General features: G+C 36.6%; 1 protein-coding gene across 3 annotated transcripts in view; it reads left to right on the top strand.

The window, feature by feature from the left end:
- The window catches only part of bchs (WD repeat and FYVE domain containing 3 bchs), a 1,877,108-nt gene that overhangs the window by 185,675 nt on the left and 1,673,579 nt on the right, over nt 1-17,854 (top strand). For 2 of the 3 annotated variants that reach the window (XM_090389619.1, XM_090389620.1), the window contains exon 8: nt 12,480-12,646. In XM_090389619.1, the coding sequence (XP_090245745.1) occupies nt 12,480-12,646 (167 nt within the window). The remainder of the gene's footprint in view (nt 1-12,479; nt 12,647-17,854) is intronic. The other variant, XM_090389621.1, reaches the window with a different exon arrangement.

The raw sequence follows: 17,854 nt of genomic DNA, 5'->3' as shown, positions 1-17,854 counted from the left end.
CCCAATGAGGTAGAGAGATTTTAAGCCAGAGAAGATCGAAGAGAGGAGATTCCAAATTACCAATTCTCTGACAGGGAATATTGGACTGGATATATGCACAAGTACCACCTTTGAGGTGAAAGGAATCATACAGTGAATAATTTGGGCAATTGAGATGAGCAGTAGTTGAATTAAGCGATATCTGAGATTCTGTCAGAAAAAGTACACGGGGTTTGACAGACTGCAAGTGAAAATGGACATCGTTGAGATTAGAATTGATACCATGTATATTTGTCAAATTAACTGGGATGTGTTTGGGAGGTATAGATCTTTTCGCAGATAAGCTTACTCTATTCTATTAGTTTGAGAATTCATGGTGTATTCAATAGTAAGAAAAAGTATGGGGGGGGGGGAAACATGCTTTATGAAGTAATGAAATTTTTGAATATGGCGTACACATGGTAAGAATGTACCCAGATAACGTGGCCTTGACAATGCCCCTCCCACATACACACTACTCGGTCTTCCTCCAGTCACCGTCTGGCAGAATAGAGTAGAGGTAGCAAGATTATACACTAGCTGATCCAGAAGCCTCCTAAAAAGTTACCAATAGGTTAGGTTCGGTCCAGTGTACAAACTGGCAGCCAGCCTGCAAACACCATTTTTGAGCTGTACCTTCGAAATGTAAAGAAGATTGGATCTCACCATGACGTTCATTATAACCTCAAAAGTCATCAGTCATACTGCATGATGGAAGAGATGGGGAAGGGTTGACTGAAACTTAGCTCTGGAGACTAAACATGGGTTCCACCACTTCAAGCCTCCAGTAAGCAAAGTTGTGGTATTGCACCAGTTGATGAGAGTCATCTACCACCTAGTATTGCCTGGTAACACAGAGGGGCGGCATTGCTCAAGTGTGGTGCGGGCGCTTCACCTCGACCCCTGCTTACGTTGGTTCATACCTGGGTGGTTCATAACCTCCATGCACAAGCACCCTCAGTGTGCTTGTGCATGGAGGTTATACCCAGGATTACTAACAGTCTCACCATCATGATGGTGCAAGCAGATGATTTGTCACAGACTGTCCGGACTTTGCTGAAATTGGGTCTATTTGACTTGAATGTCACCATAATATCAGTTCTATCAGACTCCCAGTAGCAAGTACTGCTTGTCTGGCATATCTGAGAGAATGTCTGTGACAACCTCAAGGACCAACTTTTTTTATTTATGTATTTCAATAATAAAGTCTGGTGAAGTCGTCTTGTATTTTTCTCAGCGTACAAGTCTTTGTATCATCAAAACCCATCTTGTAAAATTTGCTGTATCTTGATATATGCGTATTGTAAATTTATTTGTGTTAATGGTGTGTTCTGGTTAATTTTTCTGTTGTAAAAAATATAACAGGATTCAACATCCAGATCTCCATCCATAATCACCTCACAGGCCATGTCAACCCTCCAGAAAAACTTTCTGCAATTCATATGTTGAAAATTCTTTTGGTGCCACTACAGTGTTATCCACTTCAGGATTGTTTTCCTCTTCTTCATATGCAGTTTGCTCGTCAATTTCAAGGAGAGTTGCATCATCTAAGACATTTGCATGTGAGTCAATGCAGTCATGTACTTTGTCAATGTCGAAAAGTTTCAAATTCCAAGTCTTTTCCGATGTTCACAATGTGTTTGGCAATTTTCTGAATTCGTGATTCAAAACGTAAAATAATTTGCCAAATGGGACAAAACATGCTGCCAAACAGAACACATGTTGTTGGCAGTGATTGCTAGCCAAGTTGCAAATATATTTTCGATCGTATTTAAAGGGATAAAAAATAAATTGTGAAATGAAAAGCTATCATGTTGTCTTGTCAGGACGGAATTACGAATACCGAACACTGTTGCACGTTGCTGGTGACAGCCTGAGGTGAGCTATTGGCATTGCAGCATATATGTATGCTGCAATTATACTAATATATGTACTCGTTCCTAAGCTACAACAATGCAGCATATATGTAGAGTACATATCTAGGCTATTATATGTGTTTTAATATTAGCATTTAGCATTAGCATTAGTAGAGGCATATGATGCAACAAAGCAAGCTTATGCAGCATCAGCCAAAAAAAAAAAAAAAAAAAACCGCCACTTCCACTTCACCCCTCCGTTCGTTCGAAATACCTGTCCAGCTGAGCCTTAAATTTATTTAGGCTATCAACTTCCACGACAAGGGATGGAAGTCTGTTCCACCAACCAACTACCCGCTGGCTAAAGGCAAATTTCCGCACATCTATCCTACATCTGTCTTTCCTCAATTTGAATTTATGCCCGCTCAGGTGATTATTCTGAGCAAGAGGAAGAACCCCATCAGCATTGAGTATGCTCAAACCATTCAAGGCTTTATACACCTCTGTCAGATCACCTCGCTGGTGCCTAGTCTCCAGACACTGTAATTTGCAAAACTTAAGCCTTTCTTCATAAGAGCACCCCTTTGTTCCATTCACTAATCTTGTTGCCCTTCTCTGTATTCGTTCCAGCAGCTCTACATTCTTCTTGAAATGAGGCCTCCAGACCTGTATACAGTACTCTAGGTGTGGCCTGACCATTGCCTTATACAAGGGAATAATCAGCTCCTTATCCCTGCTGGAAAAATTCTTGTATATCATTGACAAGACACCATGAGCTACTCTTGTAGCCAGTCTGCACTGCTCAGAGAACTTCATGTACCGCAAATTTTTGACTTAAACTTAATTGAAAACTGTATTATAGTGAAACCCGTGCTATGTGAAGATGTGCTTAGCGAGGTATTGCTGTAGTTTCTCATTCAGTAGTCCATGTTAAGGGTCCAAAAAATATGAACAGTAACAAAGATATATAATTTTCTACAACCTTTAATGGTTAATCTCTTCCATAAATATAAACTTATTTATGCTCACAAAAACACATTGAATTCTACACCATTTATCAAGGTAAAATTTCACAGTTGTAATTAAACATACATTTTTCCAGCTGTTTAAAATGTGAAGTCATCCTGGTTGTTAGCCCACAGAAACACTATATGACAAGTGTATGTAGCTGTAACTTGCAAGAGTAGTCCACCCTAAGTTACATGGTTCACTAAATAAGTGATAATACTAAAAGTGAGTTAGTTAATTTATGCAGTTCATTACTTTTCTGGCACATTAGCAAATAGTAATAATTCGTGATTTATTTAAAAAAGAAAAAAAAAAAAGCATGAGCAAAAAGAAATTACTTTTATGCATGAATCAAGAACATTTCATTTCTCAACATCCTTTTGCCCACTCATCCCTCCAGCAGTGTGAGGCAACAGACAATATCCAGTGCTTTGGCTGCAGTATACGGATATCCTATGTGATAAGTACAAAAACAAATGAAACAAAAAGAAATAACTGCCAAATTTTAAATGGTCTAACTTTAACAAAATTTGGGAAGGCTTGACAAATTGTTATAAAAGAACTAAAGCTAAAATTTATGAAAATTATCCATCGGAAGTCAAGTTTTTACATTCAGATGGACTGACAAAGAAATAATAGATTTCTGGAAAGAAATAACTGCCAAATTTTAAATGGTCTAACTTTAACAAAATTTGAGAAGGCTTGACAAATTGTTATAAAAGAACTAAAGCTAAAATTTATGAAAATTATCCATCAGAAGTCAAGTTTTTACATTCAGATGGACTGACAAAGAAATAATAGATTTCTGGATTTCTCTTGATCCAGTTTTAAGGAAATTTGGTATAAAATTTAATGAGAATCATTCCACTAGGAGTCGAATTATTACTTGTGGACAGACAGAGATGGTGAAGACAATGACAATAGGTGATTTTTGCATATATGCTTAGATGCCTAAAAAGGCATGTTACCTTTTTGCTTGGATTACAAACAAATAATATCCCAAAATATGGATATTCTGTCTAGTCATGCAAGTACTGTTTTTTTTTTTTTTTAAGGGTCAGTTCCAGGTATGTATAATTACACTTAATAACAATATAGAACTTACTTTAATGGATAGCTTATATATGTCAAGCTGTAATGATTAATAATGGTGGTTAAAGAAACCTGTTTTTGAATCAGTTCAATTGATATCCACAAATTGATTGAATTTCTTTTCTCTTTCTCTATTTATAAATATTTGGATTTTTCCAAATATTACATCATAACTTCAAACACTAAAGGCCGCTACACACATTCAGGTAAACTTGTCAGTTAAATGATTTATAGAATTTCTTAAGATACTAATTTAGATTGACTCAAGTTAAAAGCGTAGCTTAATTTTACGGTACTCACCTTTTGTATAATCTGCAGTATGCTTAAGATAAGATGGATACTAATTTGAGTTTAAAATTGGGATTAATATGGATAAATTTAATTTGAAACAGGGGTAAAATATGCCCAAGGAAATAGAAGTGCACATCTTCGTCCTTGTCATAGAATTTAAGGTTGAAAATGATTGAAACTATATCTGTAAACCGAGGAGGCCAATAGCCGTAACGAATTGGCTTTCGTTATTAATGTCTTCAGTTGGCGATAGTGAGAAGAAAGTGAAACGCGCATATTTAAAGGATTCTATGTTACCGTGATGCTCTTTGGGAATCTCAGGTGCGTGAGATTCCAAACCGGAGAGAGGTTATAGGGTAATTTGGCATTTATTACATTAAAATTAAAATGATGGTGAAACCATTCTATGATGAGGGCTTCATACTGAAAAATTTTAAAACTAGATTTCAATTTAATAATGGGGATGGCTGAATCAACTAAAGGGGTGTGATTGTGGGATTGTACATGTAGTGTGAGTTCTGTGTTTGATTGTCCTGTTCTAAAGCTATTGTAATGATAATACGCTCGTGTATTTGATGTTGTTGTTGTGGAGCTGTATTTAGAGGTGGTGCTGCCAAGTAGCGTACATTGCAGTTTTATTGGCATTTGATTAAATAAACAATTTATGTGTATCTTTATATGAATTAAACATTGATCCTAGTTTATTATATGCTGAAAATGTGAGAGTGATGTCAGTACCGGCAAATACTTGATGGAATTGTCCGGCAAGATTACTGTGGTAAGGAAGAACAATACGTATGTTATTGCATATAATGTGTTTGAATTGTTTTTTGATATTATTTTGGGCAGTAGATGACTTTCATCAACTAGTGAAATACCACCACTTTGCTTATTGGAGGCTTGAAGTGGTGAAACCCATGTTTAGTCTCTAGAGCAAAGTTTCTGGCTTCCCCCTCCCCCCATACTTCTCCTTCAATCCATGCACGGTACTAAGTACTATAGGTTTTGATACCTTTTGTGTTTGGGGTTTTCATAAAAAAAAATAGTTTGTTGAATTAACTGAAAAGGGTATTTCCTGGATATGAATTTTTCTGTAAGGTATTGAAATTCGTTGGATAGGTCATCTTGTGTGGAACTGTATTTGATGGCATTATAAATTTGGTTATAGAGGACAGCTTTTTTTTATACTAAGTGGATGGTGTGACTCAAAATGTAAGTATTTTCCAGTGTGGGTGTTTTTCCTGTAAATTCTAGTTCCGAGTTTGGTGTCCATTTTATATATGGTAAGGTTAAGGAAATTAATTTGTCCATTTTCTTCTATTTCAAGAGTATATTTTAATCTGTTGTGTATTGAATTAAATTTAATGAAAAGGTCATCAATTATGGTTTTGTTCCCTATTATAAGGATGTCATCTGCATATCGTGCATATAATTTGATCTCTGAAGGGAAAGTTTGTAAAATTTGATTCTCTATGGAAGCTAGGTAAATTCCGGATGGGGGGGCTGAAATTCCCAACCCCATGGGTAAACCGAATATCTGTTGGTATATCTGATTATGGAACTGGAAATATCTGGCGTTTAATAGAAGTGATGTGAGTTCTAGTATACTATTGATTGAGAGAGAGAGAGAGAGGTGCGATTGGTTAAGGTCCTGTCTTCCATTAGGAAATTTCGTAAGGTTTGTAGAGTGGATGGCAAGTGTACATTGATGTATAAAGAGACTATATCGAAAGATGCTAAAATGTCATTGTTGGAGATTGTAATAGAACTTATTTTTTCAAATGCTAGCATTTTGATAATAGGATGTTTAATTCATATAAAGATACACATAAATATCAAATCTGTCACATGAATAATATTGTTTATTTAATCAAATGCCAATAAAACTACAATGTTTACTACATTGGTAGCACCACCTCTAAATACACCTCCACAACAACATCAAACACACGAGCGTATTATCATTACAATAGCTTTAGAACAGGACAATCAAACACAGAACTCACACTACATGTACAATCCCACAATCACACCCCCTTAGTTGATTCAGCCATCCCCATTATTAAATTAGGCACCTCCATAGCCAGGTGGGAAGGAGCAGCAGTGCGTAGCACACGCTTCTTGATTAGACCGGGGTTCGAGCCCGTCACCACCAAATATGGAGGATGCGGAAAGGTCAGGGAATGACCACCGCATATCCCGGAGCAATATGGCCTTAGTTGCTAATGCTCCTAAAAACCAAACAACAAACAAACAACAAACAACATTATTAAATTGAAATCTAGTTTTAAAATTTTTCAGTATGAAGCCCTCTTCATAGAATGGTTTCACCATCATTCTAATTTTAACGTAATAAATGCCAAATTACCCTATAACCTCTCTCCGGTTTGGAATCTCATGCACCTGAGATTCCCACATGTATCAAAGAGCATCACGGGAACATAGAATCCTTTAAATACGTGCGTTTCACTTTCTTCTCACAATCGCCAACTGAAGACATTAACAACGAAAGCCAATTCGTTACGGCTATTGGCCTCCTCGGTTTACAGATATAGTTTCAACCTTAAATTCTATGACAACCCAAGGACAAAGATGTGCACTTCTATTTCCTTGGGCATATTTTAACTCTGTTTCAAATTAAATTTATCCATATTAATCCCAATTTTAAACTCAAATTAGTATCCATCCTACCTTAAGCATCAACTGCAGATTATACAAAAGGTGAGTACTGTAAAATTAAGCTATGCTATTAACTTGAGTAAACTTGTCAGTTATGCTTGCGCAGACATGCCTGTACAGGTCTACCGGACGCCCATAGTGCATCCACATAAACCTGTGGATGCACTATGGTATCCGGTAAACCTGTCAGTTATGCCTATTCAGGCACTTCTGTACGGGTCTACCGGACACCCATAGTGCATCCACACCTGTCACCATTCATTCATTCAGTCAGCTGACCATGGCATTGACAGACGACATTTAGCAATAGTTGGCTTATTATTTGCAACGAAGTGTTTTAAACGTAAAATAAAACGTAAAATATATGGTGCAAAGAATGGTTGAAAAAAAGAAAAGTTTATTCACTTGCGAACTTAAGTGAATTGCAGTTGGCCCCTAAAAATTGGCATAATTATTTGTGGATGAATAAAGAAACTTATTTAGAGCTTCTTTCATTAGTTACTCCAGTAATTAAAAAAAAAAAAAAATGATACTGTTGTGAGGACAGCCATTTCACCACACAAGAGATTAACTGCAACTCTGAGATTTCTTGCAACTGGAAGAAGTTATGAAGGTCTTAAATTTTCGACAATAATTTTAGCGAAATTCTCAGAAAAATCCCCCAGATTTATTAAAATTTAAGATTATAATATAGTAATGAATTTTATTATTGCTGTTATTATAAATTATATTTGTTGACACTCCGATATTCAAAGTTAAAATTTACTTCTAATCCTGGCAAATTTTTTATTAATCGGCGACAAAATTAATAGTGAATTTTTTTTCATAGAATATATGTAATTATTAATGATAGTCAAATAGGGAAATCCCCCAATCTGGCAGTACGCCTGCCATGTCACTACGCACGCTCCAGTTTGCCTGCACAGGCCATTACTGTTCAGACAAATCGAATGATTTTTCATATTTCTTCTGGTCACCTGTGCAGGTCAAAATAACTGTGCAGTTTTATCATCCACATACTCTGGTAGACCTGTACAGGCGTGCCTGTGCAGGCATAACTGTCAGGTTTACCTGAACGTGTGAAGCGGCCTTAAGATTTCATATTTCCTGTGTTTATTATCATTAGTGCTTACAGATATAACAGTATCACCTTTTGTTCCTTTAAAAGATAATTGTTTTATGATATAATTAACTTAGCTTCTTACAGACATGCTCTGGTCCTGTTCCTCCTGTCCTTTTTACATAGTGTATTTCCTGTATCTCTGCTATTAAATTGACTCAGAATTACAGCTTCTTTTAGGGTCAATTCCTTCTGCCCTTGGGTTCCCTCCCTCCCTTCAATTTGGTGTATCGGAGGAGGAGGAGGCTCCAGATGAGTTAGGTGTTTGAATTCCCAATGAATCTCCTGATTTAATTTCTTCTAAGCCCTTAAAACTTTTCTTTAGCAGTCAGTCCCAACTAAATTTAAGTTCACGCTTGATTACCTTACTCTCTCTCCCTCTCTACACCTAGAACACAAAAAGGAATCATTTGGGGCATTTTGTGAACGTCTGGAGATAGTCTCAAATACATACTCCAGTCAGTAAAACATACAAGACACATGTGAGGCACCTGCAATAACTTCATGATCAGTCACTCCATCCTAGGTCATAGTATTCTCAACAAATATGGTCTTGTATATGTTTGAACTACAATTTTTACCATTCAATAAAATAACTACAGTATTTAGTTAAATATTTACTTAAATGTACTGTGTATGATTACACAAAAAAATTCTTACTTATGACACTGAGTTTTGATACCAAAGTTACTGCCAAAAATTTTTTATCCAAGTATAACTCTTGAAATGCTTGATTTGAATACTTTAAAGTATTCAAATCAAGTATGTTAAATCTATTCAGTATGTTAAAAATTGTGAGATAAAATTAAATTTAAAGCACAAACACACACACACACACACACACACACACACACACACACACACACACACGATCAAAACTCTCACTAGGTAATTCAGAGTTGTAAATAAGGGAGACCTTATATTCATCCCCAGTGCACTATATTTAATAGAAAAATATATGCATATGATAAATACATAAAGTTCAGAAAATTTTCTGTATTGGCTAGGAAATTAAAGGTATCCCCCCCATGTCTCTTAGATCAGTGGCGTGCAAACTTATTTCACTCACGACCCCCTTTATTAAATATAAAATTGATGCGACCCCTCAATGTAAACCCAGAGGTAGGATGAACAGATTTTTAGAGAAGAAAAATGGCATTTTATAAATTATGTTGTTGGTTGGTTGATATGTTGTTTAATGGTACAAGGGTGCTAAGGCCGTATTGTGCCTAAATTATGTAGTAGAAAATTTTATTCGAGTACTGAGAAAGGAATAAAAAAAAAAAAATTGTTTACATTTTAATTTACATATTAAAATAATTGTTTAATATTTTAATTGAATACAGCAAAAACAACAAATCGAATTCTTATTCTTCAATTAAGATAACAAAACAATAAAAATGAACAATTACAATACAAAACAATTAATAAGAGGGACGAGCCCCTGGCTAACAGATAATATTTGGCACAATGTTTGAAATTAGTAATCTCATGTCATCCTCTGGATCAAGTCTGGCACGCTTTTTTGTTTTTATTGTTGTTAATTTTGAGAAACCAACCTCACATAAATATGTAGACCTGAAAGGTAGCAATGTTTGTATCACTATTTTCGATAATTCTGGATACTCCTCTCTAAGAGAAAGCCAAAATTTTTCACACGTTGTCATCTTGAAAGAAGCAGGCAGAACAAGAGATTCAGCAACAGTATGTGATTTCAATTTTTTCCCCATTAAATATGAAACTTCCAACGATGCTCTTAAAGCTTTACAAGGAACTGCCGTATGTTTCTTCTTGAAAGATTTCAGACCTTGTATGGCATTGGTGTGTCTTTTGAAAAGGATTCAGTATTTTTCATTAGCTCTGGATATTTCTTATGCAAGTGTCTTTTTAATTTAATATATTTCATTCTTTCGTTAGCTGTTTTTTCGTAACATGTTACGCACAAAGGGCATTGCTCATCACTAACACTAAGTACAGACATACTTCATAAATTCTTGATATTTTCTATTCTTTTTCATTATTTTTAATTTGGAATATGATGACTCTCTACCAGAAATTGGTGGTTGCACTACATTTGAAATAACATTAGTGTCCAAATTTTCACATGATACATTTCTTATCCTTTCAGCTTCTGAACTATCTGTAGCAACATTATTGTCGTCACTCCTCGACCGTTTTATTCTGATTACCCAATTGTCCATGGTAAAATATATAAAAATATATATATATTTTTTCTTCTTAAAAACAACAATAATATAAAAAGTAGCAGAAGAATGAAAAGCACATCAAGGTTGATGTGAAAGCACCGAATTATGAAGCAGAATAAAGCGTGCATGCAACAGACTTGCTATTTACTGCCACTGCATATTCGTACCTCTGGTCTTTGGGCAGTTTCAGAAATTTTTGCTGTAGGAAGCACGAATTAAGAGCTAAAGGGATTATGATTCAGCAATTGAGTACTACTGAGAAGTATTAAAGCATACTGAGAAGTCACACTAGTTAGCTGCTTTCTGTATGTCCACTGTTAATGAGAAAATTTAGTCGTATTACCCATAAGGAAAATAAGTAAGAAAGCCACTTGCATCACTTTGAAACCATCCTAAAAATTAAACAGTGGCAATAGGGTTCATTTGTATCCCAGACTTAGCAGTAAGGTCTCTACACCTATAGTATTGAAAATGTAATTTTAACAACATGTTTTTTAGCTTTTATGTACACAACTAATTTTACTTAAAAATTGCTGCGACCCCATTAATTTATTCCGCGACCTCATTAATTTATCCCACTGTCTTAGATGACCAAAAAGAAGACATTGCAGAAAAATGAGGCTTTTGGAAATTAGTATCATTTTTTGGTGAAATTACATAATTGTGACTTTGGCTCAAAACTGTCAAAAATTTTCTTTTTAATGAAAATCCCAAGCACAAGAGGTATTAGAACCTATAGTACTTAGTGCCATGCATGGGTTGAAGGTTGAGAAGATGAAAGAAGATATTTGTTGAGAGAGTGGAGAGACTGTTTATTAGACTTGAACTTCTGTAGATTATAATTTTCAGGAAATACGTATGAGGGAAAATTGTTCCAGAAAATGGAAGTAGAATGAATAAATGAAGAAGAAGAAAAATTGGTTCTATGAGTTTGAAACCAGACAGTAAAAGGATGTTGACTGGTTGTGGCACGTGTTCAGACTGCTTTGGAAGAGAGAACAGGAATTATAGAAGCCAATTCAGAAGAACAGTGCCCATGGAAGTATCTATAGAAAATGCATGAAGCAGAAACAGGACATCTATGAGACAGAGAGTGTAGAGACTCTGTTACAGATGAGTCATTAATTAACCTAACTGCCCTCTTTTGAATGGGATCTAGAAGCCTGAGAGAGGTTTTGAGGACACCACTCCAGATGTGGGAACAATATCTCATGGTAGGGTGAATTTGCAATATAAAAATATATATTTGTTATTTAAAATAAAATCTTTGTAATTGTTTAAAATGAATGTTAACTATTCAGTATGTTTAAATTTGCCTCATTTCCCTTCATTGTAAACATTTCAAAAATCAGTCAAGTTTTGAAATGTTTATAGCGATGGTAAATAGTCTTATTTGTATAAGTACAGGTGGGAACAACTGTATTAGGTTTTCATCAATTTTGACCAGCTAATCAGAATAATCAGTGGGTAATCAGAATAAAACGTTCATAATGATATATGTTATATCCAAGTAGTAATAAAATGAGAGAAATTTACCTCTATTGTTTGCAGAATGCTTCCAAGCACCACTTGTTATATCCAAGTAGGAGCCATGAATGATTTTTTTAATATCCCTTAACTAATGCAAATATGTTTCAGAATGCACTTCAACCAATTCCATTTTTTTTTGCTCTTGTAACATTCTGAAACAGTTGTTTCAGAATGTAAGCAGTAACTTATGGTATCTCTCCAGAAAAGTATCCTTACCCATTGATGATTTGAGAACTTTCCATTGAAAGAATTGGGTAAAAATGACTAGTCAGTGCAGTTAGTGTCTTGCAGACATGTCTACTTATGTATAAGTACAAGTGTTTCTTAAGTGTTGTAATAGAATAGAGTTGTTTTCTTTCTTTAATAAAAATTAAAGCCATATGGCTCATAATAAAAAAAAAAATAATAAATAAATAATAATAATAATAATAAATAAAATATTAGTGTGACAATTCTGTGTTGGGACTGTTGAATTCACATATGCCTTTTCCATGTTTTCTATTGACGTATTCTAATTATGTTCATAATGATATATTTTAATAAACAGGAAATATATAGTAATATTTGTTATTGTTTTGCATAAATCAAAAATCTTAGCAGTATTAAATCAAACTAGTATAGTGAAAACAGAAAAAAAAAAAAACCCAACAAAAATAAAGAGTTAATTTTTGCCCTTAGATTGGAAAAAGATACGTCTCAAGAAGCATGTGAAGCACTTCGTAATATTGTGTTACTCATTGCATCTTTGACAACTTGTGGTTTTATTGAGTTGAAGCCTAGTCATGCAAGTACTGGTTCTCTTTTCCAGATTCCAGGGTTTCAGCTTCCTCAACCATCAGGTAAAGGTAGGAACAGAGGAACATATTTTTCTTTGCTCTGTTAACCTCCACAATCCGTTGAAAATCAGTTTATGCTATAATAATAATAATTTGTAATGTTTATATCTGTTCTCTTATGACAATACACACAGCTGACAGTAACTAACATATTTTAAAGTCTTATTGCAGATTTCGTTAATGTTCGTATCGGTATTGTTAAAATAATGCAGAAATGGGGGGCGCCTCCGTAGCCAGGTGGGAAGGAGCAGCAGTGCGTAGCACATGCTTCTTGATTAGACCGGGGTTCGAGCCCGTCACCACCAAATACGGAGTATGCGGAAAGGTCAAGGAATGACCACCGCATATCCCGGAGCAATATGGCCTTAGTTGCTAATGCTCCTAAAAACCAAATAACGAACGAATAACGAAGCAGAAATGGGGGGGGGGGTAATTTGCTTGCCCCTCTAAATTTCACTAGTTATTTAAAATAAGCATCCTGCAACATAGCAGCAACTCCTAAGGCAGAATGCACTGGTCCCACAGCAGGTAGCTATCGTTGTTGACTCTATTGTTAGGAAAACAGGAAATATATTGTACAAAAAGGATAAGGGGAATAGGGGCCAGGGAAATATAGGTCTGCTAGGGGCAAAAGTTGAAGACATAGAGCAGATATAGTCTTTTAAGGACACAAAAGGTATTATTGTACACATTGGCACTAATGACATTAAGAGCAGATCTGCTGATTTACTTAACAAGTATAGGGAAATGTTGAAGAAAAGTCACAAGTTAGGGTTAAATTTGAAAGTGTCTGTAATTCTGCCCAGGCATTATAGGAGGGAATATATGACAGGAGCCCTTTCAATCATTTCAGCCCTGGAGAGATTGTGTAAGGGTAATGGGGTAGAATTTTTCTCAGCATGGTCTATGCTTGTTAAGATCAATTGCTTTTACAGAACGATTGCTTTTACTGGGATGGGTTACACTTAAATATAAAGGGCAAAGAATATTTGCTTATGCTATTGAGGCAGCTTTAGATGGATCGGAAAACTGTTCGGCAGCAGGGATACATGGACTAATGGATTCACAATAACTGCGGGGAAGCGAAAGCAATTCTTGTACTGATTCTTTCAGAACTCTCTCTCTCTCTCTCTCAGGGTGACTCGTGACTCATAATTTTTTTTTTTTTTTTGGTTGGTACAGCATAAGTCTCAAGCTTCCTTGCACCATATGGCTCATAATAATAAAAAACTGGTAGTCTTGAAAGCAAGGTGTTGGGGATTTCAGGGCAAGATGTGAGTCATCATGGAACAGGTAAATACATGGGCTGTGTTAGAGTAACTAAGAGTAAGAACATGTGCATGATGTATACTTGTATGTACACTAATACTAGAAGCATTGTAAATAATTTTGATGAATTTGAACTACTGATTAAGTTGTCCAATCCATACATTGCACTAATAATAGTTATTATGTGGGGTCACTCAGGCATAAGTGATGCTGAATTTGAATATGGGGAGTACAATTTAAAAAGGAATTACAGTATTGCATATATTGTCAAGTGGCACTTGGGATTTCCCCTACAAATTGTATATTATACATTGTGATGCTACAAACTCTTTAAATGTCAGAGATAGTGCAAGTTTTAGTGTTAGTTTGCATAGCATAATGTTGGGTTGGCCTGTTGTTCCTCTGGCATTTAGCTGCCCTCCCCAGTAAAGTACGGGCAATGCCCTACATACTCGAGGAGACAGGCAGGTGTAATACAAGTAGAAAGTTCTCTGGCATGGGCGAATCTTGGACAGCACCTAAGCTTGCCAGGGAAGGCCTTGGGGGGGAGGAACCCACTAGAAGAGGAAAGCGTGAAAGGAGATGACAGTGAAGGAGGAGGAGGGAACAGATGAAAAAGATTAAGGTGGACAATAGGAAGGCCTTCTACCTAGAAATAGGAAATTAAAGGGTTAGAGGGGCACCCCTATGGAGAAGCCCATCCTGACACGAGGCGGGGGGACTGTTAAGGAAAAGTAAAAGGTTTGTTGTGGTAGGATCCACCAGGCGAGAAGTGGGGGAAGGGGAGATGGGAGTGCTGGGGAGGCAAGTCATAGGATCAGAGTGCCTTATCTGGGGCGAGGGTCCAGTCTGTGGATACATAGTGCAGTCTGCATGAATTTCCATGCTGGCCAGACTAACTGTAGCCAGTGTCAGCAGTTCTTACACTCTGTCTTAAAAGAGAGGATGCATGATGCCAGAAATTAGCATAAAGGTCTTCTAAACAAGCTTCCATCTTATGGTTTGCCAACTGTTTTTTGTATTTGGTTATCTGCCAGAACACTACATGCACTCTTCATATGTTCAAACCTTATGCACACCTTCCACTCTTGGGGGGGGGGGGGAAGCTGCCAGAACACTACATGCACTCTTCATATGTTCAAACCTTATGCACACCTTCCACTCTTAGAAATACAGAGGTATATACACTTTTTTTTTTATGAAGAGTGCATTTAGTGTTCTGGGAAGCTGCCAGAACACTACATGCACTCTTCATATGTTCAAACCTTATGCACACCTTCCACTCTTAGAAATACACCCGGCAACCCAAAGGTCGTGGGTTCGATTCCCACCTCGGGCTTGGATCAAAGTACTGCAAAAACCTTGGGAGGTGCAATATGGCCACAGAAGCCGATGCGCCAACAACTATAAAATCAATCAATCAATCAATCTTAGAAATACAGAGGTATATACACTTTTTTTTTTTTTAAATTATTACTAATTTTGAGCAGACTAATAGGTAAAAAACGAACAACAATCACTTACTCATGAGCCTCCTTTCATACATTATCATACACTGAGCCAGGACAAAGGTACCACCTAAATAAACAACTGTCAAGACATCCGGACTCTTTTTTTTTTTTGCCTCAACACAACTACATTCATTCGGCCACCGCACAGTTCACACATGTGACTTTACTTACACTCACATTTCTGCATCTTAAAATGGAAAGAAGCTTTTTGTTTTCCAGAGGTGGAAAACAAAACACTACATGCCAGAACACTACATGCACTCTTCATATGTTCAAACCTTATGCACACCTTCCACTTTTAGAAATACAGAGGTATATACACTTTTTTTTTTTTTAAATTACAGTAATACCCCGACTTACGCTACCCCGACTTACGCGAACTCGGAGTTACGCGGTTCTTGATTTTTTTCGTTTGGCAACGCTGCCGCCCACTATCTTCAAGGTCGTTTTCATATGTTATCGATATACGGTGGGACGGCGGAGAGTGAGAGCCAAAGATGAACAAAATTCAACTTTGCTGCTTTTATGTTTTTTTATATCAGTGAAGGGGAAACACATTTCACCATAATAACGTAAAAACCAACACAATTCCAGCTATTGGTATGCAATTAGATCGAGTTTACTACCAGTTTATAACAGATTCCACTAGCAGAAACACAACTGGATTTTTATTGTTTTATGGTAGTAACCCCCTAGAAATGTGAGGTGTTAATAGTGTATCTCTGCCTTTATGGTGTTGTTTATTCAGTTGCTACATGCGTGCAGCTTATGCGTATCAAGGGTGCCTCCTCGTTTTGTAATTGTGCTTTATTCCCTAAAAACGAGTAAAGGTGTGAAAAGGAAGCGTCCTGGTAACGACACTGCACACTCAGAGAGAAAAAGAAAAGCAATAAAATGTGTGTTCAATCTTGGGTGGTCGGCACCTAACCCGATTTTTCCCATAGGGCCTGTTGTTTATTGCACGAGGGTTTATAGGAACACAATTAACACTATCGTTCTATACGAGGACTGACTGTATCGATGGCATATGAAAAATGACCCTCAGTGTTTCACTTGCTGTGATACGCATTGGACGTGTTTCGTGCGAACTCTACGTGCACAATTACATACGATTCTACGATCGACGAAAGTTTTCTAAACCCTTAAAAAACTATGTCGTTCAAACGAAGTAAATCTGATTCTCCTGCACCTAGTAGGAAAAGGAAAACGATATCTTTGGAATGTAAACTTAACATTATCAAGGATTTTGATAGCAGAATGAAAATTTGTGAATTGGCAAAGAAGTTTGAGCTACCGGAATCCACAGTAAGAACAATCATAAAAGATAAAGAAAGAATTCTCGAAGCGGTGAAAAATGCTCAATCCTTGAACTCAAGCATAATTCGTAAACGTCATGGTATTATTGCTGAGATGGAAACAATGCTGAAATTATGGTGTGATAATCAAGTAAAAGTGAAGAATTGTCCAGTCGATCAGAACACTGTGTGCTATCAAGCTAAGCTGATTTTTGAGAGGTTGAAAGAAGAAGCTGAGGAGGCGGACAAAGATGAAAACTTTGTAGCTAGTAACGGTTGGTTCAACCGATTTAAAACTCGCTGTAACTGGCACAGTATCGCGGAGAGTGGAGAGGCAGCAAGTGCCGATAAAGAAGCTGCGTCTTCTTTTCCTGAGACACTCAAGGCTATGATAGAAGAAGGTGGCTATAGCAGTGAAACCGTATTTAACGTGGATGAGACTGGCCTGTTCTGGAAGAAGATGCCTAAAAGAACTTTTATCGCGCGTGAAGAAAAAAGCTTTCCAGGCTTTAAGGTTTCCAAAGGCCGATTGATAGTGATGCTTGGCGGGAATGCAGCTGGTGACTTCAAGTTAAAACCTCTCTTAATTTATCGCTCCGAAAACCCAAGAGTTTTAAAAAACATATCTAAAATTAGTTTACCAGTGATTTGGAAGTCAAATCATAAAGCTTGGGTGACAGCTTCCGTTTTTGAGGACTGGTTTGGTCACCACTTCATACCAGAAGTCGAACGTTATTGCAAATCTAAACAGATTCCATTTAAAGTGATGCTTCTTATTGACAATGCACCCGGTCACCCTCCTGCCACCCTAATTAATTTCGACCCACGTGTGAAAGTTGTGTTTTTGCCTCCAAACACAACCAGCTTGCTTCAACCGATGGACCAGGGAGTCATCAAAACATTCAAGGCCTACTACACGAGGCGTTCGTTTGCACGTCTGAATGAAGCTATGAGACAAAATAGTGATATGTCTGTTAAAGACTTTTGGAAACAATTCAATGTTTTAGATGCCGTAAGAATCATTGGAGAATCTTGGAATGAAATTCACAAAAAAACATTGAATGGTGTCTGGAAGAAACTTTGTCCATTTTTTTTCAAAAATAAGACGAAAACAACGCCAGAAACCGATCATGTCGCTCATG

Source organism: Mastigoproctus giganteus, chromosome 2 (assembly GCF_048544385.1).
Source record: "Mastigoproctus giganteus isolate SK-2022 chromosome 2, ASM4854438v1, whole genome shotgun sequence".
NCBI lineage: Eukaryota > Metazoa > Arthropoda > Arachnida > Uropygi > Thelyphonidae > Mastigoproctus > Mastigoproctus giganteus.
The sequence above is the reverse complement of the archived record's forward strand: the minus strand, read 5'-3'. Positions and strand labels throughout refer to the sequence as shown.